The following is a 27,746-nucleotide window of genomic DNA, read 5'->3' as shown; positions in this document are numbered from 1 at the left end:
GCTTAGGCAGAAGATCCTGTTCAAGAACTATGTTACAGTCTCCAGCAAAATCCAGTGATATTGTGAATGAGGACTACAGAAGGTATATGATTAACCTTAAGAGATTAATTTTACATAGGCATACAGAATGTTCGGATCTACAGATGGGTATTCTAGATATTGTCCGTAAAGAGATGGAGAGGTATAAAATTGATATCCTGGGAATTACAGAGACCAGTTGGAATGGAGAAGGTCACTTCAAAAGACAGGATGGTAAGCTAGTTGTTTACTTGGGAGGTGACTCAAAGTGTCATGGGGTAGCTGTGATACTAAGGACACTTCAGACAATAACCCGTTTTGGTTATAACCCTGTTAATGACAGGATACCTTGTATTAGACTTAAGGCTAATCTTACCAATGTGTCAATCATGATAGTTTATGAATCCACACAAATAGGCTTGATGAAGAGAGTGAAGAATTCTATGAAAACTTAGACTGCTTTGGACTACCTATTTCTCCTTGGTAGGCAGTCCAAAGCAGTCTAAGTTTTCATCTTAGGGGATTTTAATTCAAAAGTCAGAAAGAGTATGAGAGTTAGGCTGGATTGTGGTATGTTTGGTCTGGGTGAATGTAACACCTATGGTGAAAAACTGTTGGAATTTGCACATGCTAACAGATAATACCTGCTTCCAGAAACACCCATGACAGACCTATACTTGGACATCTAACACTGATAGGTTGAGACACTAGATTGATTACATAATGGCTTTCCAATGGTGAAAGACAAGCATCTCTGTGTGCATACTTGTCCTGGAGCAGACTATGGTACAGATCATCAGCTAATAAGAGCCAAAGTAATACTAAGATTCCGAAAACTTCCAAGTCAGGCACATCCCACTAGACTGGATGTTAGAGTAATTCCTAGTGGGTTCACATCAACTCGGATGGATGATGTTTTTGGAGACTAGTAAGGAGAACTCACCAGCTGTGCTTTAGGAAGGAGTCAAGGTGATAATACAGGATACAGCCAAGTATCTTGGTCCAATAAGAAGACCAAGAGACCCATGGATATCAAATTCAACATGGGAACTAATCGAAAGAAGCCAGCTGGGAAAACAAAGAAACACAGGAACTGGAGAATATAAGAGATTACATAGAGAATCAGAAGCGCCATCAAGCAGGACAAGGAAAAGTTTTATACTAATAAATGTGAAGAGATAAAGACTTCCAGATGAGGGGGCACAATTATAAAAGGATGTTTCATTCGGTTTGTGACCTAAAGCACAAGTTTAAACCCAAATTTAATGATTTAATGTCGTTCATCGAAGATAGAAATGGAGTACTACTAACAGAAGAAGTGGAAATCAAAAACAGATGGAAAGAATATTGTAAGGAACTGTACAACAGAGAGGCTAAAGAAAATTTGAAGGAGCCCTCTCGCCAGGAAAATTTCGATCTGGAACCTCCCCCACTTCAGCATGAAGTTGAAAGAGCAGTTAAGCAGCTTAACAGCAATAAGGCCCCAAGTACAGATGAAATCCCAGCAGAGTTAAGGCCACAGGAGATGGAGGGAATAAAAGTGTTTTATAGACTGATTACAAGGATATGGGAGACAACATGGCCTAGAGACTGGAAGAAGTCGGTTTTCATACCACTAAATAAGAAGAGATACGAAGGGGTTGCAAGAACTATAGAACTTGAGCTATTAGTTTAATATCTCAAGCAAGCAAGATTTTATTGAAGATTATTCTAAATAGGATTGAGGCCAAAGTTGAGACAGATGCCTGAGAAACAAGCAGCTTTAAGAAAGGTAAGGGTACCAGAAGATCAGATCCTTTGCCTTGGACAGATCATAGAAAAGTATAAAGAATTTAGACTCCGTATGGTAATGTATTTCATAGACTACTCTAAAGCTTTTGACTGTGTTCAGCATGTGAAACTGTGGTAAGTAATGAAAAGAATGAGTTTTCCTCAACACACTATCAGGTTGATAGCTGACTTGTACAAGGAGCAAGAAGCCGGTATAAAAACAGGTGTTGAATTAACTGATTGGCTTCAGGTTGGAAAAGGAGTCAGGCAAGGATTTTACTTTCTGCTCTTTAGTATCTATGCTGAGGACATCACATGTAAAGCATTGGATGAGCTCAAGACAGGAATTAGGCGGTAGATTTATCAGTAATCTGGGGTAGGTATGCTGATGATACAGTACTCCTCTGTAATAACAAGGAAGAACTAGAACAAATTCATGACAAAGTTAATGAGATCAGTAAGAACAGAGGACTTCAGCTCAATCCTCGCAAGACAAAGATTATAGTTCTCAAAGGAAATACAAACAGGGAAGCTCCTGAGAAACAAGTGTACCTTAATGGAGAAAGAATTGAGGAAGTCGGAAACCATTATTAATGTGAAGAATTGCTGTTCAGAAGATGTCAGTGATTAGGAATGGCTAAAACAACAGTCAGAGAATTGTCTAAAATTGGGAAAGATGGATCTATCTCCACAAGTACAAAGTGGAAGATTTTGGATGCAGCTGTTTTTCCAACAGCAACTTATGGATGTGAGATTTGAAACCTAAAGAAATCAGATAAGAAAAGAATAGCTGCTTTTGAGATGTGGTGTTATAGAAGGCTGTTGAGGATAATAATAATAGTGCAGTGTGCAGGTAATAATATATGGCCTCCCTTGATAAGTTCCTGACCCACTGAAGGTCTCTATTAACAAAAATAATCTTTTTTTTCCCTCCCAGAGAACACTTTATCCATCCAAAGCATCAGATTACATTTACAAGGAATCTACTAAACACCAGCAAGAGACAGAAGCAAAACTTTGTCTTCTGTAGCTGGTAAGAATTCAGAAATTTTGTTCTGTATATGAAATCATAACCCTGCATACTATTGCAGTGCAGAAATGTAGTAATCTATTATCTGATGAATGTGACTCAGATTGTAGCCATCTGATAGCCATCATTCCAATAAAGCTTTTATAGTGAGAAAGCTGTTACTATAATAAGGATGAAGGTGAAGAACAAATGTTGTGTTCTATTATCTAAGAATTTGACAACTCTGTGCAGAACCCCCAATGTATATATCTGAGAGTGAAGATAGGTTTCTGATATAAACTCGATGACAAGATATCAGATGTCTAAAGAACATAGGTACTGGTTTCTGCTTTTCTCATATTCATGCAACATGAGTGATACCCTTCAAGAGCATGCCAAGAGGACAGAAACTCGTACCCCAGTTCCTGTTCCTCTTTGGCAAACATACTTAACAGTCTCAGACTTCTTCCATTTCAAGGATCCCTCAGTAAAAACACTGGTACTGGATGTTGGCTGCCAGATAGTGATAGTTTCTGGCTGCTGTACCAATAATTCAGGAAGCTTTCCAGTCAGCTACTGCATAATCCCCACTGTCACATATCCTGCTATGTTATACTTCCCTGGAGAGGGAATCCAAGTAGTGGTATCGACAAGGCACTGGTGAGACCAAATTATAACAAGCAGACTGGTCATACTCTGTATGGTGTGATGTTCAAAAGTATCTCCTCCCACTACATGTCCTCCACTCTACTCTTTCATTCATCTAGCCATGAACCGCAAATGAAATACAAGAACACTATGTGATGCTGCAAATGAAATAAATCTCCATCATAAATTAATCCTGACAAAAAAGCAAAACTAAAAATAATATAAACAGCATTTCAGAATCCCTAAAAAAATTCTCACTTTCACATCTGCTTTACTTACATCTGTGGCATAAATGCCAACATAAATTATGTACATCACTTAGTCATCCAGACCTCCCACTACAGAAACCCAAACTGCAGCTACAACAACCACAATCCACCTTCAATATCCAATTACACACTTCCCAATTCCTTTTGCCACAAAAGGCACCAGAACAAAATGCCCAATTTAGAATTTCCTCCAAACTCTAAAAAACACTGACCACTTCACCTTCCTATCCATAAAGCTAGACTGTTCTACAATCCAGCTATCCAAACATAAAGCCAACCTCCTTAGTGAATTTGGCATTTATAACTCCAACTGGCTCCCCTTTCCAACACCACTGACAAGCTGAAATCTGCAGGAGTTTCAGATATACGTAACCACCTAATTCAGATCACAATCTCGTGCAAATCTCCTCTCACAGAAAATAACCTCCCTCCAACCACTCCCAAGCTTGTGTACTTTGGCATTACATGCTACTAAGTAGGAAAACCTCCAGGAAAGAAGACTAGAAAATTCTACTCTTCTTTCAATGGTCTGACTATTGCTGTGTTCTGACCTAACCCTATGCTCTGAGCAAGTTACAAAAATCATCCTTACTGGCATGAGGATCTTTGCTCATTATGATGTCCAAAATTCTCATCTACTTTCCAAGCCATGATTCAAAAGAGGGTGCACATTTCAAAGTACTTCAAGTAAAAAAAAAAACCAAAAAACAGGTTACTATAAGTGACTTGCAACCAGAACCACAGGTGCATACTTACCAAGTGATAATAGTATGTAATAGTAATAATAGTAATATATATATATAGTAAATATATAAATATAATATAGATAAAGTAAATAGTAATAATAGTATGCAATAAATGCAAAACAACTATCAGAAAATTGAAATCTGACTTCATAAAGGCCAATAGCAAAACTCACTTCCTGTCCAAATGGAAGCCATTACTTTTGGTGCCTTGCAAATGCTATCAGATGTAACTTCTGCTAACCTCTATACTTCTCTCTCTCTCATCCAGATGGCACTACTGTTACAGTATCTACTAAAGTTGATCTCCTGGCATCACTCATTTCTTCTAAAATCCCAAGCTTCCAGATTATCTTCAATCAGTGCCTTAAACACTGATTTCTATACCATCCTTCAATGTGAAGAGGACAACCTGTTCACCTTCAGTACCACCAAAATGCAGTCTTGTCTTTTCTCTCACAAAAGGAATATAAACTATCTAATCCTTATTCTACCAACAAAATAAGATCTCTCTTCTTGGATTGAACTTCCAGCCTCTCTCTTAACAAACAGACCACACCAATAGCATCCTCAGCCTCTTTAAAAACTAGGCATTCTCTTCCACTCAAGACACTATTTTTTTACCCACCAAGATACTAACTTTGTGCAAATCCCTCAAATCTGCACATTCTTAGAATACTACTCGCATGTTTGGAGTGGTGCACCTACAACCTACTTAAAAGTACTGTCCAGAGAAGAATAATTCAACAGATAAATGATCCCTCCCTCACACTCACTTTAACCTCAAATGTCACAGGTGCAATGTCTCAGCTCCATCTCTCTTCTACAAGTATTTTCATGATCAGCACTCCATTGAACTAGCAACTATTATTCCTCTACTTTCTTTTGGACCTGTTAGTGAGAGAGGGAAAAAAACAGCAGCTGCCAGTATCCCTTTTCAGTACAACTGCAAACACTGAATCTGAAAATACTGAATTCCAAACAACTAAAACCTGTAACTCTTCACATAGAATTGATGTAAAAAATATGATGTCAAACAAGGGTCAACTCTCAGAAATGTTCTTTTCCATGGTGAATATGTGGATGGAGGCTGTTGATTTGAAGCAAGAAAGTGGTTATTTCCTTTGCAGTATGCAGCCAAATGACAACTATGTCATCTACATAGCAAGCCCAAGCAGAGAGGCTGAGAATGAATGAATGAAAACTTAGACAATACTTTGTTTTCAAAGTATCAATTCATTTACATAATTAGTCAAGGGTGGAGACAAAGGGATCTTCACACATGTACCATCAATCTGTTTATTAATCTTTTCCTAGCTAAAATATTCTGATTATATTACAAATTCAAATCCTCACAACATCCAAAGGAAGTTTTCATATAGAAGGCAAATAATCTCTACCAAAGGGATGTCAGTGAATACAGAAATCACATCAGAGATTATCAAAATATCAAAATCTTGAATGGAAATACCCTTGATTTCCAGAAAATGCATAAGTCTTGATAAATACTTTTTTTTCATTTTTTTCATAATATTTAATCATTACATGATTAAATAACATGTAAAATTATTATTATTATTTTTACACCCTCCATGGAGTCAACAGACTCATCGTGGGAGGTTTATTCAACTGACAACAACATATTTATCATATAAAATCTTAAAATCCTTAACACTCCTTGCATTAACAGCACATTCTGGTAATGCATTCCATTAACTGACAATTCTCCATGTAAAAAAATTTCTCTCACACACTTTTACATAACTTCCAGGAATGTACAGAAAACAAGGAATTGAATATAAACCATTAATATTTCATGATGAGTATCCCATAACACTATCAAAGTGAATACACACAAAGAGAACAGATTGCTACATGAAGCAGAAAAGAAAGAAAGAAATGAACAGTAGTTACAAAGTGTTTCAGGTCTGCAACTTTCCAGCCAGTCATGCGATATTATTAGGAACCCACGTGAAGTGAGAAATAGTCATTAACACAGTTATTACTATTTATATGGGTACTCCATGGAGTCAAAGACTAATCCTGGGGGACAAACATTATTCATCAATGCAATACCTATCACACATCTCCTTAAACTCATTCATTGTTGGGGTGCTCACAACCACCTGTGGCAATCCATTCCACTCATTCACAACTCTCCGAGTAAAGAATCTAGTCTGCACATCCTTATTAACCACTCTTGGACAACTTCCAAATGTGACCCCTTGTTTTTCCCTATACTCCTCATGTATTGAAAATTTTCTTTTATGTCAATCTTATGGAATTCCTTTAATACCCTATAAGTTTCTCCCACATCCTTTCTCCTCAATCTGTCAGCTAAACTCTGCAACACACATACATTCAATCCATCCTCACAGGGAACATTCCGCAGATCTGTCGCCAGCTTGGTCACTGATCTCTGAAACTGTTCCACCACCTTCTGTTCCCAAGAAACACATTTGACCAAATCTGTGCACAGTAGTCAACATGTGGCCGAATCATAGCCTTATAAAGAGAGTTAACAGCCTCCCTATCTTTACTTGTCAATGTGTTCTTCAACATCTATCTAAGATGAAAAACATCCAATATCCTCTGAGCTTTTTTCTAAACTCTTACAACATGTCCTCTGAATTTCAAATCTCTATCCACCATCACTCCCAGATCCCTAGCCTCGTTAATTTCCTGTGAACTAGTACCATCGATATATGTAGGTATGTAATCTTTTCATCCAAAAGTTCATTACCTTACATTTTACAAAATTAAATTGACACCATTGTCCTTTGCACACACTGTCAATTTATTTAAATCATCCTGTAAGTTATTTACATCACCTGCACGCATGCATACATACAAAAAAAAACATAACCATTGCAGATACATATTATGACTGAGCATTCAATTATTATTTCTCAGAATTTAGAAATAGAATTTAGACCATCATTTCAATTAAGACTGGACTGATAGTGAAGAGCTTCACAATGGTCTTTGAAGAGTCTCTCAGATTTGAAAGGATTGTGTGAAGAATTTTTGTGATATCCCATAGAATCCTTTTGCTAATTAGAAGCTCTATGTTCTGCAAGACCAGAAATCTCAGCTTAGAGAAAACTGATGTAATTCCTGTTCATGGAATGTCTATGGTACAACCAGTCAGCCCAAAATAGGCGAGAATGTAGGAACCAAGGAATATGATACACTCCCAGGTGAAGCAAGTGGATCTTTAATGGAAGGAAGTGAGGAAATTTTGTTTATTGGCTTGAAGATTGTCCTGAATTCAATTTTTTTTTTTTTAAACTTTTGAGATGCATTCAGAAATGTATTGTATGTAAAGAATGGAAATTCTCTTGGCATTCAACGATGAGATATTAGTAGGAAAATATATTTAAAAAAACTCATATACAAGCTCATCAAGAGCAGGCTTTTACAAACATCCATGCCTACAGTAGAATGGAATCTGAATGCACAACCTGTTGGTTAGCGTTTGTATACTATCCACTCAGCCAACCAAGCTGACAATTGTCCAAGATACACTGTAATCAGGATGGAAAATATCCATTCAGAATCACGCTTGTTTTATAGATTGCAATTCCAGGCTGAATGTCCTCAGAAGAACAGATGACATATGCCCTGTGGACAAGTCTTGATAATTTCTAGTTTTTATGAAACATGGTGCAGTCCTGAAGTGAACACTGGCTTCTTATAAATGGAAAAACTCAGAGAACTATCCACTTCCCTCTTCACCATTGAATTCAACAAAGGAAGACTATTATTTTATTTTTCTAATGTAAATTTTATTCTATAGAAAAGGTTGTTAATTTAATCTAATAAACTGTCTAATTCTCCATTTACATATGGCCAAATAGCAAACATATCAAAATAACAAAACCAAGTGGAGAAACAAGGGTGATGAAGAGATGTCCTTTTCCAAGCATTTAATGAAATAAATGTCATGGAAAACTTGGAAGAATATCTATGTGTTTGCAATGGATACAAAAATCTGCATTTTCATGGTTTTCCAGGAAACCATGAAAATGCAGAGAAACACTTATGTAGTTGCTCTTGACATGTTCAAGTCATGTGATCAGGTTCAGCAAGAAATTTCTGACCAAATTACTATTTTATGGTCTATATCAAGGGTCGCCAAACTTCTCTGACCGTCAACCCCTTCAAGAGTTTCTTGACTTTTTATCAACCCCCTCTATTTTACTATTACGTAATTATAACAGGATAAGCAAAAAAGACGCTTGTTGGTAAATACATCATTTTGGCCTACTTGATTGGCCTCCGTAACTATTTTCATGACCTTGCTCCATCTTACAGGTCCTATTCTTGTCGCTGTTCCCACGATTCACTCTTAATTACGTTGTCAATCAGGATGGAGATAATTCAAGTTAACCGAATTAAATATTACCCGTACAATGATGTCATATTTTTCTATCGACCCCTGAGCATGAATTGACTCCTAACAATGTTATATCGACCCCTGGTCTACATTTTACCTTTTTCTTTTAAGTTCATTCATTCATGTCATGGTGGATAGCTTCTTCTTAACCTGAGTACCCATTGCTATGTGCCACCCTCCTCTTTCTATACATTATATTTTTTCTCACTAACCACAAATACTATTAATAGTTCTGCTGATGATAGTGCTACACTATTCTTCAATAGACTAACCTTGTTAAAATCTTCTTGAACCAATGCCATCGCTTTGCCATTATCCACTGGAGATAAAGACAACCTTGTGAAGCTTCATTTCTCACATTCTTCTTACTTTTGATAATGCCTGGATCCCCAAGCAAAAGATCAAATTTCTCTTCTTTAGTTCACTTATATCTCTAAGTTTTTCTTGGTACAAAATATCACATCCAAAATCTTGGCATCCTTCTCTTCAGCCTCAAAATCTTTGTATCCTTTTCCACTCAAGACACTTCTCTCTCATGTACAAGTGCTAATATTACTTAATGATACCCAATAGAGTATACAGAGTTACAGGCTAAGTTTTTAATAACAACTGAAAATAAAAGTTGTTTCAGAAAATAATTGATTTATTTTTTCTGTATTATTACCCCCCCCCCTCAATTGTCTCCAACTTGTTGTGGTGGTGAAAGACTTATACATTTCAATGATCCTATGAGCTATACCAGTGATTGCATTGCTACCAGCAGGAACTCCCAAGGTAGACAGGTCACAGGTAAGGAGTCAGACAAAGAGAATCACCCTGGTCCTCCAGGTTGGGGGTTGAGCATAGGGCCAATAACTTCTTCTCATAAAAAATAAACCAGTGATGAAATATGTAACAAGTAATTTTCACTTGATGGACTTAAATGGATATCGACCAAAAAGCCTTGGAATAATGGTTTTCGAATAGATTCCTGGAATGTGAGAAACTTGTACAGAGTCAGATTTTCAAGAAATTATACATGAATTAAATAGATATAAAATGGATATAGTAGCAATACACGAGACATGATGGATGGGAGAAGATAATTGGAAGAAAGAGAACATTTTGCTACTTTATGCTGGAAACAAATTTGATAAACATGAATTTGAAACAGGTTTCATCATTAGGAAAAAAATTTTTGGTCATCTCTGATTAAATTTAATAAAGCTTTTAATGAAAGAACAAGCAAGCTAAGAGTATAAGCAAAACTGTTCAAGATAACCTTTATTAACGTACACATACATACATACAGAAGCATAAGAAAGAATCAAAGATGAATTCTTTCAAAAATGGAACTAATCCTCAAAAAAATTCCAAGACAGGATGATATAATCACTCTATTAGATTTCAATGCAAAAATTGGAAAAGAATATATATAAAAATTAATGGAAATCACTTCATGAATAGACAAATATTAATGGACAAAGATTAATTAATTTGCATCATGAAAATTATGGAAACAACTATTGTGTTAGAGTAAAACTTTAGTTTAATATAAACCAGAATAAACACTCGACGTTTCGACCTTCACATTAAGGTCATCATCTGGAGTATACACATATATAAAAAGAAACAAGCTGCATAATCCACACAGCATGTTAAAGTTATTGATCAACTGTTAAAACTATTGGCCTGACCTCTGGGGAAAAAAAAAAACCTTACTACATATCAAAGCTAGAGTCCTGTCATTATTATTATCTATTAGATTACAAAATTAAATTAAGCTGGAGAGCAACATGTTCACATACACACACAAAAAAAATTATAAATAAATAAAAATAAAAAAATTACATCTATAAGTATATATAAATTACAACAAACTGGTATAGACAGTGGCTAATAAAAGCTGAAAAATTGCTTAGAGTCCTAAAGTCAGGGTTTGCTGGAAAACTAAGTAGGCTGAATGTGTGCCATCCAAATTCTTGGGATTTTTATGCCACCATTACTGTTAAGATTAGGGTGGTTAATCAAACTTTCACAGGCTTCTTTAAATTTCCATATGAACAAAAATTTAAAAGTTCCAGTCAGGCCAAGAGTTTTAATGGTTGATCAGTAACTTTAGCATATCATGTAGATTGTAGTGCAGCAGCATACACATATACAGTAGTATATATGTGTATACTCCAGATGATGACCTTCATGGTTGGAACGTAGAATGTTTATTTTGATTCATATTAAACTAAAGTTTTACTCTAACACGGTAGTTATTTCCATAATTTTCATGATGTATGCTGATCACCATGTAAGCATGAAGGAAGGGATTAATTAATTTGGTAATATCCAGAAATTTAATATACACAAACACACATGGAAATCTCCTCATGTACATAAATTCAATCAAATATAACATCATAATCAATAAAAGACAGTCTTTCTGAAACTCTGAATAGCATTCAGAATATTAAGAGTTTCAGAGGAGCTGAGTGTGACAGTGACCACTTTCTAATTGGTACCATCCTTCTTCTTATTATTATTTGACACCTCCAGGGAGTCAAAGAACTCATCGAGGGAGGGCTCTACAGCACCGTCTCCACCATTTAATCACCAATTGACCGCAACTACCGCTGACTACCACTGGTATTTCCACAGACAATCACAAACATCCATTCCCATGGCAGGATTCGAACATGCAGCATTTTGGCTGGAAAGCAGGTATGCTATCTACTCGGCCAACCAGGCTGGCAGCGTATGCAAATCAACTAAAATACAATATAAACAAACTAGATCATTATTATTTTTATACGGGCACCTCCATGGAGTCCGAAGACTCATCACAGCAGACCGATCTATCCACACTATCATACCTATCATGTTTCTCCTTGAACCCATTAACAGAAAATGCACTCACAACTGACTGTGGCAACTAATTCCACTCATTCATATGTTTCTATCATATCCTCTCTTTTTCTCCTATCAACCAACTTGTGCAATCTACACATCCTCGATCTATCCTCATAGGGCACATTTCACAGGCCACTTACCATCTTGGTCACTCATCTCTGAATCCTCTCCAAAGCTTCCACATCCCCAAAAAATTCAGGGGATCAGACTTGAGCACAGTAATCCAGATGTGGTTACATTAAGGCCATATAAAGAGGAATTACAACTTCTTTATCTCTACTAGTTAATGTGTTCTTCACTAGCAAAGTAATCTAGGAATCTTGATTTTCTCAGTCTATAGAAAACCCACCTATACAGGCAGATACATTCACCAATAATCCCACTACCCCTCCTCGCAACACTATGGAGTCATTAAGACACTACACAACAGGGCTAAACCTATCTGTTCAAATGACAATGCCCTAACCACAGAACTAAACCACATTCTCTCTCAGCCAATGGCCACCCCCCAAAAAATACTGAAACCAGTAACCCCCCCTCACAACAAGGATTACTCTAAATCCATCACCATACCCTATATCCGAGGCACCTCTGAAAAAATTACAAAAACCCTAAAAAAACATGACTTAACTTCTTGTTACAGACCATAATAAAAAATTGGCATCCCTTATCTGCTCTACTAAAGACCAAACTCCCCCCCCCTAGACCTACCTGGTGTATACCAGGTCCTTTGCAGCTGTAAGCTGTCCTACTTTGGCCAAACAGGCAGGACAGCAAATATCAGAATTTCAGAACACAAGGACTACATCCGGTTTCACCAATACAGCCACTCTGGTCTTGCTGACCATGCGCTGGATACCTGCCATGGAATATGATGGAAGAAAGCCACGATAATACACCGTAGTAAATACAAATATGAAAGGCTTTTCATGGAATCAGCTTCAGCCCTAAGAAACAATCCAAACCTCAACAAATTTGGCTGCATGAGACTGCCTCAAATTTGGGAAACCTACATCAGAAGACCTTCAGCCCAATCACCCAATTTGGGAGAAATAATAACGTCCTACTTCTTCCTCACTTACTGTTTGTTGTGCTTGCGTGCACGTGTCTTGTTCTCAAGTTTCTTGAAAATGGCAACGTGACGTTGCCGAAATATTGAAGTATATTAAAATTTATTTTAATGTATATTCTAGTTGACGTAGTAATTTTCTTAAATTATTTAGTAAAAAATCCATAACCAACATCTAAGCCTTTCCACGAGAACTACAAAGTTAAAAGGCTTCACTTAACTAATATATCTTCTTTCAGTAAGCAAGTTTCCTTAAACACATCCTATCCTAATTTATGCTCACATGCAGACCTACACATTTTACCATGTAGGTATTTGGAACCGAAATCCTATGAAATGGGTTGGTTACTCCCTATTCCTGGGCTGGTTTGCCTGTTTTGGGGGACGAAAAACCCAAGTTTCCTGGTGAAAAACCCCCTACCCCTGTATGAGACTGGCTAACGCCTTTAGTTGAAAGAGACCAGATAAAGGTTCCTCAGGCCACTGACGGGAATCGAATCCAGGTCCAACCAAAGGGCTTCGTCTATACTGACTGAGCTATGGAGGCTCTTTTAAACATGTTTCTTTCAATTTGCTGGAGTAGGTATGAAGAATAATCACTCAAACAATAGGAATACATTAAATAATCATTTCCAAATGTACTTCCAATAAAAGGAAGTTTACTACAGATTCCATGTTGCTTCTTGGAATATATACTACTTGCTTCAAATATACAAAGGCTTGATACACTTTACTGTTCTTCATTATTAACTTTACATTCCTTCTGTAGAGAGTAGTTAAAGATGCAGTTAAAAACTTTTCTGAGATTAGAGAACTCAGTAATTTATTAGACCTTTCTGGCTCTCCTTCCCTGCTTGCCTACTCTTTGCTCACTTGCTTTCCTGTTAACCAGTGATAGTTGTTCTAAAAAACAGTTAATGCATTCCTGTTACCAAGATTCAAAGAGAAACTCAAGTGACAAAAATGGCTGCTGTTATTACAGTGCTCGCATATAGTACAGTAATAGTGTGACATACAAACAAAATACTACAAACTTATATTTTGCATACATAATTTCTGTGTTATTCCCTAAGGATTACAACATTACGGTAAGCAACTTTACTACTTATACCTACATTTAAGTCTCCTTTATTATGCTACCATTTACCACATTGTTGTTCCAGTAATACTAAGCATATAATTGCATTAATTAATGTGAACATATGCATATATTTTTAGATTATCTTATTATATAACAAAAACATATTTTCATTAATTCCAGATTAATGAAATTTATACTCAGTATACATAACTGTAAAAATCCAACATAATAAGTAAAATATTTGTGAGATTTTTACAGTGGGATATCATCTTGTACAATTTGTTGTACTTGTTATGTGTATTTATTTATTTATTTCTGTGTTTTATTTATGTTATACTTGGAATTCTAAGAATTTTTTCATTTGTTCACTGATCATTATATGCTTTTTACATAGTAATGTAATGTAAAAAAAAAAAAAATATATATATATATATATATATATATATATATATATAAATAATTTCCAATCATCATTGGAATTATCCACCTTTTCACGAATCCTGTGTTCATTACATAAGTATTTTTTTTTGTCAGCATGTCTTCTGTCTTATCAGTCATAGATATCTTGTGTATGTTAGTACAGTCATCCCTCGACTTACGTCTGTTCGAGTTACGTCCTGGAAGATATGTCCATGATCCCATCATGGAATAAATAACATTTTCGACTATACTTTCAAACAGGACTCAAGCGAGCATAAAGTAAAAAGGTTTTTATTTAGCAACAATGCAGTGGCAACAGCACATTCAGCAGCAACACCTCCCTTGGTAGTCTGCACTTGGCTTCAACTGTTCTTCTGTTGATTTTGTGTTTGAAAAATATGTTATTTGTGTGTTTATCATTAAATATTTTGCGATATTTTGTGCACCATGGCCCCTACACACCCAATTAAGAAACCTTGTGAAGAATCACAGAAAAAGAAGCTAGCAATTGATCTTGCAACTTCGTTTCAAATCGTTGTTTCAAAAAGAAGCAACGATTGGTGATTGGAAAAGGTACTTCCATCATGCATAGAAGACTTGAATCAAATGTGCATACATCTTAGCACTGTGACCATAACCGCCAAGGCACTAAGTCTCTTCAATATGTTGAAGGAGAAAGCACGACCTGATTATGAATTCAACACTTTGCACTGCATAAAGTGAAAATGTATGCTAAATCTGCAAGTTCCGATGAGAAGGCTGCCAAGGAGTTTGTGGAGAAATTGGATAAAATTATTATGGAGGAAAATTATTTGCCACAGCAAATATTTAATATTTGACCAAAGACTAGAGACCGCAGATATGAGAGTCCTGAGAAAGATTAGAGGCGTGAACAGATGGAATCAATGGCAATATCATATTAAAAATGAGTATATTAGGAAAGAACTTGACATCGTCAGCATCCAGGAATGCGTTAGCAGAGCTAATCTCAGGTGGTATGGTCACTTAAATAGAATGGGAGAGGAAAGATTAGCAAAACAAGTATTCTCTGCCAGGTTGGCTGGAAAACGACCCAGAGGAAGACCAAGATATAGGTGGATTGATACGGTACAAAGTGCCTTAGACGATAGAAAAATAAGATCTGATGATGTTGGAGTCTTGACAGATAACAGACTGATTTGGAGGGAAAATGTAGATAGGAAGTTAGTAATGATGTAAATTTTTCATGTAGTACTATCATATCCTGTACACCCCTTGAGAGTACATGGCAGGAATTTGATGATGATGATGAATATTTAATATGGATGAGACCTCCTTGTTTCAGAAAAAAATGCTCAAGCAAACAATTCTTCTGCAAAAAGCTAAAATATTTCAAAGCTCTTAAAGATTGTGTCACGATTCTGTTAGGGGTAATGTGGCTGGATATAAACTGAAACTATTTCTGATATGGCACAGTGAGAATCCACGAGCTTTCAAAAACATTAGGAAGCATACTCTTCCAGTTCATTAGCGGAGATATAAGAAGCCTTGGATGACTCAAAAGTTGTTTGCGAATGCCACAATCAACTGTAATGCGAGTGAATGAAATAGAAAGCTGTTGTGTGAAAGAAAATGTAGAATTTAAAATTTTATTAATTTTAAAAATAAAATTAAAAATAGCTTGCCAAAGGAGGACGGAAGAATTGGTCGAACTGGAGGAACAACGTGTTGCAGAAGAGGAAGAATGAGGAAAGGAAGAGTAAAAAGAGAAACATGGAGAGTTAGTTAAACAATTCACAGTTAAGGGTCTTGCAGAAATGGTCTCTGCAGTTAGCAATGTTCTCAGAATCGTTTAAGACATGGACCCCAATGTTGAATGCTACTTATTAGTAGAAAGGAAAGTACATGATGCATTTGCTTGCTATAAAAGAAATTTATAGCAAGCAAATACACTGGACATTAAAATGACAGTATACTTATTACCGTTAAGTCCCTAACCCCTGTAACTCTGTTGATTTAATGTACTGACTTATGTCCTGCCGGATGGAACGGAACCCCGACGTAAGTCGAGAGATGACTGTATTTTAATGTAGATCATGGACACAGTTTACTTATAATACATAAGATTCATTTTTGTTCAAGAATAGATTAATTTTTTACTCGCTACGTCTCTTCTTTTTCGTGAAATTAATTTCACCCCAAACAGATATTATACTGCAGAAGCAAGAAAACGTCATATGTGCCTTGAAATCAGTTCAAATTGCATTTGAGATTTTCGATATCATTAAGACAGTTTACAAATGTTAATTTTATAAAACAATTCTGTTGAAAATGTTGGGAAACAAGTTCCACAGAAATTGTCTGCATGTGTGAACACTGCCTAAGGCCTTATAAAGAGTAACAATAACCTCCCTATGCTTGCTTGCTAGTGTGTTTTTCAACTGCCACTTAATCTGTTGTACTGTTTTGACTACCTTTGCAATACGTCCTCTGAACTTGGATTTCCTGTTCACAGTTTTTTTTTTTTTTTCCCAAATCTCTGGCCTTATCAATTTTTTGCAGTTCATTTCTATGAATACAGGACACAGCATGTGATCTCTTCATTTCAAAGTGCATGATCTTAGACTTGGCCACAATAAACTGGCAGCCATTTGCCTATGTCTATAATGCCATTCTGCAGGATTTCTACACTATCTTCATTTACTATTGTTTTTCTCAGATTTGCATCATCAACAAACAACTGAATATTTCCTGTCAAATGATTTCCTATATTCTTGATGTACAAATTAAACACCAGAGGACCAGTCTTTAAAGGTACCTTGAGCACAACTGTTAAACAACAAAATTACACAATAACCACAGTAATAAACTTTAATAATGAAAGTATAAATATTTTGTATTGAAACTAACAATACATCATCATTGTGCAGAAACAACAGGTGATGTGGTAAACACCAGCTAATGATAGAGGCAACAGTTTGTTTTGTAGATGGCAACAGATGAGAAATTTTGTTGATAGGAAAATATGTTGGATTAAGTTGAAGCTTCAGAATTCTACCAATAGGTTCAGAGATACCAGAAATATAAGGGAATGGAATCCTACTGTCTGTCAAAGAATCCTTAGGCATTTGAACATGGGAGTCATTTGTATGTTGGATTTGATGAGGGTTGTAACCATTTAATTCCAATAAAGTTTTGATAGTGAGAAGTTCTTGTTGTAAACTTGAGGGAGAGGAGCACACATTATCTATTTTATTAATTGACTTGATAACACCAATTTTTTGAGAGGTGTGATGAGTACTTTTGATGAATATACCTGTCAGTAAAGATAGATTTCTGATAAACACTAGTCGATAAACTACCAGAGGCTGTTCGAGTAAGAAGGATGTCCAAGAATAGTAAACTACCAGCATTTCTTTTTCCAAGGTGAATCCAATTCCTTCCTACATTGATCTAATGTAGGAAGGTGGGAAGTTAATTTTCAGAATGAGGTCAAATAGCAAAAAGGTTATTGATGTAATGAAACCAAAGAGAAGGTTGGGGATGAACGGATGAGAACGAGGTTTAAAAAACAGCTTGCCAAAAGAGGACAGAGGGCTATCCATGGCTGTACCTTCAATCTGTTTATATATATCTTGTTTTTCCAGGTGAAATATCTTGGATGTATAACAAATTCAGAAATCTTCACAACATCAGGTGGGGAAATCATCAGATAGTAAATGAATAATATCAGATGACAGAATGTTAGTACATTTTTTGTTACTCCCATTATTAATAAACCTATAGTATATTTGTACTTTGGGTGGGGTAAGTATTTTTTTTTTTCGATTTTTTTTTATTATCAATTTTATATATATATATATATATATTATTTATTTTTACATAGTTTGGTAACCTTGCTCTAGACACCAAACATGGAACTTTTTCAAGCCACTTTAGGTGTCTCCAATAAGCGAGGAGTTGGATGAATTTCACACTGGGCTGTGAAATTCATTTCCCACCTAAAGACAATCACAAGCATCCATGCGTATGGTAGGATTCAAACCTGCAGCCTGTTGGTTGGAGAGTGGGTACACTAACCACTCAATCAACCCGACCAGCAAATCAAGAAACAGTGTCAAACTGACTAACATATCTGACCCTTGTATTTGAATCTCCTTGATTTTTTTTTTTTTTTTCAAGAAATTGGGTGGAATTCTTGATGAATGATCTGGATTGCCCAGTATAATTAATAAACATGAAAGAAACTTAGAAAAATTTAAAACTTATTACTGTGGTTATCATGAATATTTGAAATTTTGTTGTTTTAACAGAGGATCAAGCACTGAGCCTTTTGGTAGACCACTGGTCACCTACCTTCTTCTGGGCTCATTTCCTCCATAAACCACTCTTTGATATCTCTCCATCAGCCACCCTCTAATCCAAATCACCAGATTCATATCCATCTCTTATTTGTTACAATTTATGCACAGAGTTCTATGTGAAATCTTGTCAAATGCCTTTGCAAAGACCAGCAGTATCACAGATTTGCCATTATTTCCTTTATCCAACTGAATCGTCACTTTATTATATATTATAAAGAGTAAACAAATTACTAAGACAAGACCTACCTACCATACCCAGAACATTGTTTCTTCTCATAAAGTATCATATTCCCATCCACCCGATCCTGAATCCAATCTTTTATCACATTCTCTGGTGCCTTAACCATCGCTCTTGAGATAATACTGTTTGGCTTGTAATTTGCTACTTCTGTTTTGCAATCTCCTTTATGCAGTGAAACTGTTTTGAACTATTTCCATTCCCTTGGTGCCTTCCCAGAACTGAGGCTCAAGTTAAACACCTGTGTTAGAGGAGTTTCCAATTCCTTGCACCCGGCCTGGTTGGCCGAGTGGTTAATGTGTCCTCTCTCCAGCCAAAAGGCTGTGGGTTTGAATCCTACCATGAGCATGGATGTTTGTGATTGTCTGTGAAAATATTGTTGGTATAGATGATGGTAGTTAGGGTTTATTGTTGGTGGATTGAGTGTTGGAGATGGAGAGTTGTAGAGTAGGTGCCCTCCCTTGATGAGTCTTTGGACTCCTTGGAGGTGTCATGTAATAATAACATTATTAACTGATATGAAAATCTTACCTCTGTGTTGGCATTTTAAGGTTCTGCAACATCATAAACAACTCCAGTTCATCTAATTTATTCTCCCATCAGCAAGTTTTGGCACTAGAATAGCTCCAGCTGGATGATCAGTCAGTAACTCAACCAATTGGCTTTCTTCTCTTACCTCTCCACCACAGTCACTTATTAAAATCAACCTCTCATAGTGATTTTTCCTTTTGCTTGCCACATAGACAGAAAAAGTTCTCTTTAGGATTTCTTTTGGCCTCATCAACTGGCTTCCTCTCAAAATTAGCTCTGGCCTTCTTTACTATATAGGTCACATTTCTTGCCTATGCCTTGTACTGCTCATGGGCATGCTGATTAATTTTTTTTATATTCCCACCACAACTTTTTCTTTGTCTGCAACTCCTGCTCCTTTCTTTGAACACCCCTTGACCATCTCCTATGCACTATCACTTCTCCCCTCAATTTCTTATGCTATGCATTTCTGAAAACTTGACTCCTCAGCTTGTCACAATCATCTGCTTTGTAATTCCACATATATCCCTTCTTAACAGAAAATTCTGCATGACTGGTATTCTTCAAGGTCACGACTACATGATCACTTTCCCCAAGTAGAAGGAGTATGGCTACATTGGTTATAAGTTCCTTGGTGCTGTGAACAGATCCATCCCTCTTGAACTTCATGTCCCCTCCTTTACATGTTATCTAAGGTAATTATTTCTTACCAGCTGTCTGAATTCATTTCTTTTCCTACCTGTGACCATTCCTCCTTCTGGTCTGTCCTCATAGCTGAAGTTCCCCATAATAATTACTTGACCTGCATTCATAGTGCTAATTTGCCTGTGCATGCCATCTGCATTTTTCCCATAGCCTAGAGCAGCAACCAACTATATATTTCATGTAGTTGGTTGCTGGCGTGTTGGCCTCTCTCACAACCGATAGCCCCAGAACTCTTCCCATTCTGTTCTCTCTCTCCTCTAAAAATATTGTGTTCCTTGCATTCTTTTCCTATGGCTATATCATGTTCTGTCAATCAAGTCCCATTAATGCCAATAACTTTTGGCCTAGTTGAACTAACCAATGCCTCAAACTCGTCCCTTTATTCCAAATACTTCAGGCATTAGGATACCTAGATTGCAATACCTCCTTCATCCCAGATCTCCCTTACATCTCGTGTTGATTAACCCACTAATGTTAAAAACCTAAAAATATTCAGCATTATGTGATTACTCCTGCTTACATCTATTTCTTGAAGTTCACTCACTTGCATCTCGACCCCCCCCCAACATTCTAGTTTCCGTGACTTTTCCATTTTGACCTCTCACTGAACAATACTTAAGACACAACTCAATGCCTTATAAGTCCTTCTATTCATCAAACTCTGCACCATTTCTCCTTATAAAACTCTTTGCCTCAGCTCGCCTCATCATACCATGACAGCAAACTCAAATTTTTCACTTTCTCCTGCTAGATCATTAGTACTAGCCAAAATAACCATTCTCGCTCTCTCACTTTCCATCTCTATATCCTTAAAGTATCATTAACCTCTGTAATTTGCCCCAGGAAAACAAGATTTCATCATACTTTCATCAAGTACTCTTATCATGTCATAAATTTAGTCCTTATTCTCCCTCATTCACACTTTTTTTCCTGTTGCATTTCCCTCTTTCTTTTTCTGACCTGTTGTCCTACAATAAAGGGATCCAACAGGTAAACCAGAGGCCAACAGGCAGCAACCAACTATATGAAATATATATACAAGGGCAGTCTGAAAAGTTCTTGGCCTCGACCATAGATGGCAACACTTGGCAAGATTTTTTTTTTTTTCTAAATTGGTACATCTGTGATATTATGCAAATTCAATTCACTATGAAACAGGAAAGTTTGGGGAGTTTATCATTCCTGGATTCCTTAAAACTGCAGGAAAGTTGAGGATAAATAACAGAAAACAAGAAAATAATGAGATCATTTTTCTGCTGAAATCACTTGAATTTATAACAAATTCAGATATTTCACCACATCAGGAAGAAAGACATCAGATAACAAGCAAATTGTTATCTGATAGCAAATAAAAAAAAAGTGTCGAAGATGACAAGAATATCAGAAGGCTGTAGGAGTAATATCACTGATCTTTTTCATGGAAATGTCCAGAATTTTTAAGTAAATAATCTTGACTTCCCAATATATGCACTTAAAAAACATGATAATTTCACCACTCTACATGCAATCAAGATAATGCAATTTACAATGAGTCTCACAGGGCAGCCCCTCTATATATTTTAGGGAGATCATAGAAATAATGAGTCCTCAAATGAGTGCATAGATAGCTTTTTTTTTTTTTTTAATATTACTGTCCCAGCTTACAGCTTCAAGGAGCTTAATCTGTTATTTAAAGTATGGTTATGACTAAAATCCTAATAAGCTGATATATCCTGTAAAAGGCTAGGAGTGCAATATCTTTTGTAAGGATAAACATCAACTTTTCCTTTATCAGTTTTCAAAACAGTTATACACAATTGTTCCATTTAAATAAAAGGCAGGATTTAGACAAGGAAGATCATGCACTGAACAAGAATTAAATTTAACACAGTTTATTGAGGACAGCTTTGAAAGGGGGATTAGCAACAGGGCTGTATTTATAGATTTGACAGAGCATATGACACACTAAATTTTAGAAAGCTTATAGTCAAAATTTACAGCATGACAAACAGCTATTGATTAGTGGATATATTTAGGTTGCTGTGGTTCAGCAGGAAAATCTTTGTTGATTTTCAAGGAAAAAAGAGCAGCTGATGTATCCATAAAAATGGTCTACCTCAGGGAAGTGTGCTATCTCCCCCTCCTCTTCAACATATATACTAATAAACTCATGGTCAAGAACTTTCTTATATGCAGATGACCGGGCAATAGCTTATCAAGCAAAATCTTTTGATAACATTGAGAAGCAGTTTACTATAAGAAAAACCAACTGAAATCAAATCTCAGTAAAATCCAAACATGTCTATCAATAATAGAGAGGTGAGGGCAGAGTTGATATAGAATGGGGTGTGAAATTGGTCAATTATCTAAATCCAACTTACCTAGGTGTTATGCTAGATAGGACCTTAAATTATACATGACACATAAAGAAGACAGCAGCTAAAACTCAAGCACATAATAATATTCTGCACTGATTAACATCGTCTTGGTGGGGTGCAATTCAACAAGTACTGCACACCTCTTCACTGGCATTTTGCTTTTCGACAGCTGAGTATGCTACCTTTGTTTGGGAAGGGTCATTATTGACAAGGTTCTCAATGAAACATGTCGGCACATTACCAGCTGCCTTAAGCCTACAAACATTGATCATCTATACTCACTGTCTGGTATTGCACCTCCTCACATCAGGACTACACAGAGTAGATATGAGCAGAAACAACAACTAAACGACGAACGGCATCCTTTGTATGGGCGTGTTGCAGTACACAGGAGGCTAAGATAAGGAAAAGTTTTATTCACTCAGTGGAATGTTGGTTGATTCCATAAAAACTACAAGGTCAACAATGTGGCAAGAACAATCTCCAGAGGCTCTGAATTTAAACGAATCCCTTCTTTCCAGCTTACATCTAGACTGGCAAAGATGGAAGACATTGAATAGACTTCATTCTGGAATGGGCAGATCAAAGCAGAATATGGCCACATAGGGCTACACACACAATGACAGCTGCTCATGTGGTGAAACACAAACCATGGATCATCTTCTGCAATGCCTGCCTAATAGACATTAATAATATATGTACCTGAGAAGATTTAATGCAGTGTAACGAAACAGCTTTAAAGTATATTAGTCACTGGATGAGTGAAATTTGACATTTTATGTTTTTGCGTGATATTTTATGCAAGCGGCATTTTTGTCTTTTAATGGATGCTTAAATCCCAATTCTTTTAATGTCTATTTCTTTAAATGTAGTTTGCACACAAAATAAATAAATTTAAGTAAAGAAAAGCCTCAAAAATTTAGTTGTAGATAAAGCTAGTTTAGGTAATTCATGTTACAAAAAAAAATTTTTTTTTTTTTTTTTGTTGTTTTTGTTGGAACAGTAGCAAAATCGTGTCCTTTAGCAAGAAGGTTTTTCTGACATGTCAATGGGCATCCAAAGATGTTTGCCACCCACTTGGCAAGGCAAAAACTTCTGCTTGTTTGGAATAGAAGAAATGACTTGTTTTAGATCAGAAATTGATTGTATATTAGCTGCTAATTCTTTTTTAGCTTCACATAAGTAGGTTCAGAAACAGCACTCAAGCATGGCTGGCACAAGTATATATCTGAAGAGCTGCTGGTGACTTTTAATAATCTCTTGAAATGAAATCAAACACAGGAATAATGTTCATATCACAGCATCCCTTATGGAAGGAAACAGATGATCAACGCGCTTACCTTATAAAACTGATAATCTGTCTATTAGCCATTAGCTTTTGTGAATTCTCCACAACAGTCTAGAGAATAATTAATATCCAGGAGGAAAAATTCTTGATGTCCATACAGCACTAGTTAACACACACACCTTCATCAGTCACATTCATATAACAGGGAAGGAGGGAGGGAGAGAAATGTTTCTTAGGCACTGATTGTACTGCTTTTGCTATGCATCCTTATCAGATCAATTATCAAGCAATGATTAGCATATTAGCACAGAAAAAAAGAAAAAAGCTAAGAAAGCATTCGTTAAATCTGAAAAATATTCAAAATTATATTGTACTCTGTTTTTTTTTTTTTTTTTGGAACTTTATTTTTCAATGTAATTTATGTTCATTATTCATTTTAAAAAATTATATATATATATATATATATATCATCATCATTAACAACCATGGGGCCAATGCCCATAGGTGTCTGATGCCATCTTGATATGATTCTTCCATTGCATTCTATTTTGTGCAAGATGACTCAGTTTGTGTACAGAGTTTCCACACCATTTGACAATGTCATTGCCCCATTCTCTGTTTGGTCTTCTTTTTTGTTCTTTCCTTCAATCATTCCAAACAGCAGCATTTTTATTTTCCTCTCATCGTTCATTCTACATATATTGCCAAAGAGACGTAGTTTCCTTCTGATTATTTTCTGGATCAGGTTTTCTTTTGGTTGTATTCATCTGTAGATTTCCTCATTGTTCACTTTCTGGATCTAGCTTATTCTCAAGATCTTTCTCTTTCTATAGCATTTACTCTCAAATGCTAATATCCTGCTTTCAAATTCTCTCAGGAGTACCCAGGCCTCACATCCATAGAGCATGCTGTTGAAGATACAGGTTTCTACAATGCGCAGTTTAGTTTGCATCTTTATAGCTCAGCTCTTCTATATTTTGTCCATGGCTTTTAAAATAGTTGTTGCTCTAGCTATTCTAATTTTTATCTCTTTTTTGGGATCCAAGTCATACATCATGTAGCATCCAAGATATGTGAAGTGTTCCACATTTTCCAGTTGAAATCTGTCTATGGTAACTCTGTTCAGTAACTCCTGTTGTACAAATATCACTGTTTTAGTTTTATCAAAGTTGATTTAGTCCATATCTTTTTCCTTCTGTGTATAGTGTTTGCAATGTCTGTTCCAGCCTTGCTGTGTCTTCTTCAATCAGGACAATGTCATCTGCAGAGCAGAGCCATTTATTGAAATGCCTCCACCTTCTTCTTTAATTTTATCTAGTGTTCTCCCCAAATGTGTGATGAAGATGACTGGTGATATTGGGTCACCTTGTCTTGTGCCAAACCAATCTCCAGTCACACCTGCTATCCTGATTTTTGCTTGTGCTTGGCTGTTTATATCTTTCAGCAGGCAGATCAATTTATTGTCCACACCATAGGATTCCAAGACAGACAGCCCATGTTATATTTTGGTCAATATTATCAAATGCTTTTTGGAAGTCCATGAAACAGCAGTATATCTTTTTGTTCTTTCTTCAAGCTTTCTCTGCTGTTAGTCTTAGTGCGAGTATTTGTTGCACTGTACTTCTATCTTTTCGAAATCCGGCTTGCTCATCAGGAAGATGTGCCTCCATATGACCCTTCAGGCGTTCTGTTAGTATTTTCATTAGCACTTTTCCAAGATGACTCATTCATGCAATAGTTTTGTAATTGGTGCATTCTAAAGCACTGCCTTTCTTATGAAGAACAACCAAGACTGATTTTTCCATTCTTCGGGGGAATACCCTGATCTCCATATTTCATTACATAGCTTTTCCAAAGTAATAAATTACTAAAAGTAATTTAAAAGTAAATGTAAATTACTAAAAAAAATGGCTAGAAAATCTCAGATCTGGAGGTGCTAAAGTGTTTCTAACTTATGAGAGTTAAAAGCAGTTAAAATAATTACTTTAAAATACAAACCTGGTGACACCTCTCCAGAGGAGACTGCTCAACAGTCATCTTAATTCCATTCACACAGAAGAATATAAAGAAGAGTACCTTTGGTACAAATTTTATATAAAAATATAACACATCTTTGCAACTAAAAACAAAATGTACAGCTTGTACAATACTGAACAAATTCAGTTATGGACATTCTCTAAAATTTCTTGGAATTTCAACTTCAGAAAGTAACCTGCAAGTAGAAAAAATATTACAAATTTACTCAAGAAACATCAGTCCTTGAAGGGAAAAAAATATATAGAACATTTATAATAACAGAAGAAGAATAATATATGAAAAATGTCTCTGACTTAAAAATAAATCTAAGATTTCATCTATTTCAATATGCATAAAATTACTAAAAGTAATTTAAAAGTAAACGTAAATTACTAAAAGAATGTGATGATCTTTTCATGTAGTTATGCTTTAAAGTGCTGGATGAAGTATCTTTTTTTCTTTTATTATAGAATGAAAACAGTACATAGAATGAATATATGAAATAATCATAACATAATAATCTTTCAATCTCACATCTGAATATGACCACCATATTCAGATTAAGATGTTTTTTAAAATCCACTACTGATTCCTGTGGGGGAAAAAAGTCTTTCATGTTTCTAAGGTTTTCTCCTCTCTCCCATTTGAATCTGTACAGAGTTTCTAAGTCATGGTCTGCAAGACCTGATTGACCAAAATCCTATGACTCATCATTAATTAGTAATGCATCTATTAACCACCACCACCCCAAGACATCACAGGCGTCCTCTTTTCCTATCCATTCTGGTTACTTTTCTTGATGGGAGAATATACAGAAAGTACTTCCATGAGTTCTCTCCCCCTCAGCCAATTTCTATAAGCAACATTTTGAAAAACATGCTCATGATTCTACCACCAGTATCTGGCTAAGATATGCCGTGTTTTCTGCATTTGGCTACATGGCTCAGATAGATTATATTCTTTCCTCCAACACGTCAACAACCAGCATTCAGAATTCAGGTCACTATAAAGAAACTAACAATAGTCAGGCTACATGCTTTAATCCAATGTCACCCTAACAGAACTCCATTTTCTGTTCATAGAAAACCAACATACAAGAGAAGATACATTAAACTTTCCCATCCCTCTGAACAGTATGCTATTATAAAAACTATACAGGGTGTTCGGGATAAATTTGACAGTTTCGTAAGGAAAAAGAAAATCTTCTTTGTATCTATTAAATTTAATGAATTGACAAAAAAACATTACAGGCAGAGTTAATTACAATACTATCAACAAGATTTACTCAAAATAACCACCATTAGCATCGATCACAGCTTCAATTCTGCTTCGGAACCTCGAACAAGCTGATGCTACAGTCTCCCTGGGAAGGGCCGCAAAAACTGTTTTAATTTTATCCATTAACTGGGCTTTTGTATTACTGGAAGTGCGATTGGTGTCTTTTTCAACTGCGCCCCATACAAAATAATCCATGGGGTTAAGGTCTGGGGAGTTTGGAGGCCAAACATTTGGACTGGTGAAGTCGTAGAAATTTTCAGACAACCATTTTTGACTTTTCCCAGAGGTGTGGCAAGGGGCCGAATCCTGCTGCCATACATACGGCCTACCATTGCCTACCCTTGTTATCCAGGGCTTGACTACAGTTAGCAACTCCACGAACAAAGCCGAATTCCAATGCCAGGGTTCTTCAACACCTGTTCCTGCACATTTGCGAGGAATTCTGCTGTACGAACGCAATCAGATCGTCTGCTAGGGATCTTTCTTCTTGCTACATCCTCGTAGTCACCATTGCAAGTCTCTAGTTCATGCCTGATTGTTTTTACTGTATTCAGGGAGCATTGGGCAGCAGTCGTAATATCCTTATTTTGATGGCGGGCACGAATCATCATGATACAAGTTATTCTCTTCCATGATTCAGGTGGGTTCCAGCTATCCATCCTTTCTGACATCTTGTATATGAAT

At 36.1% G+C, this 27,746-nt stretch overlaps 1 protein-coding gene across 1 annotated transcript in view; it reads right to left on the bottom strand.

Annotated features, from left to right (window-relative positions):
• LOC150093978 (ubiquitin carboxyl-terminal hydrolase 25-like) overlaps nucleotides 1-27,746 on the bottom strand; it is a 551,531-nt gene that overhangs the window by 475,382 nt on the left and 48,403 nt on the right. The window contains exon 2 of the mRNA XM_090413163.1: nucleotides 25,767-25,980. Coding sequence (XP_090269289.1) covers nucleotides 25,767-25,805 — 39 coding nt within the window. The 5' untranslated portion in view covers nucleotides 25,806-25,980. The remainder of the gene's footprint in view (nucleotides 1-25,766; nucleotides 25,981-27,746) is intronic.

The sequence above is a fragment of the Typopeltis vanoorti genome, chromosome 23 (assembly GCF_054136105.1).
Source record: "Typopeltis vanoorti isolate ZY-2024b chromosome 23, IOZ_Tvanoo_1.0, whole genome shotgun sequence".
NCBI classification, from domain to species: domain Eukaryota; kingdom Metazoa; phylum Arthropoda; class Arachnida; order Uropygi; family Thelyphonidae; genus Typopeltis; species Typopeltis vanoorti.
This window is presented reverse-complemented; position numbering and strand designations above follow the sequence as displayed.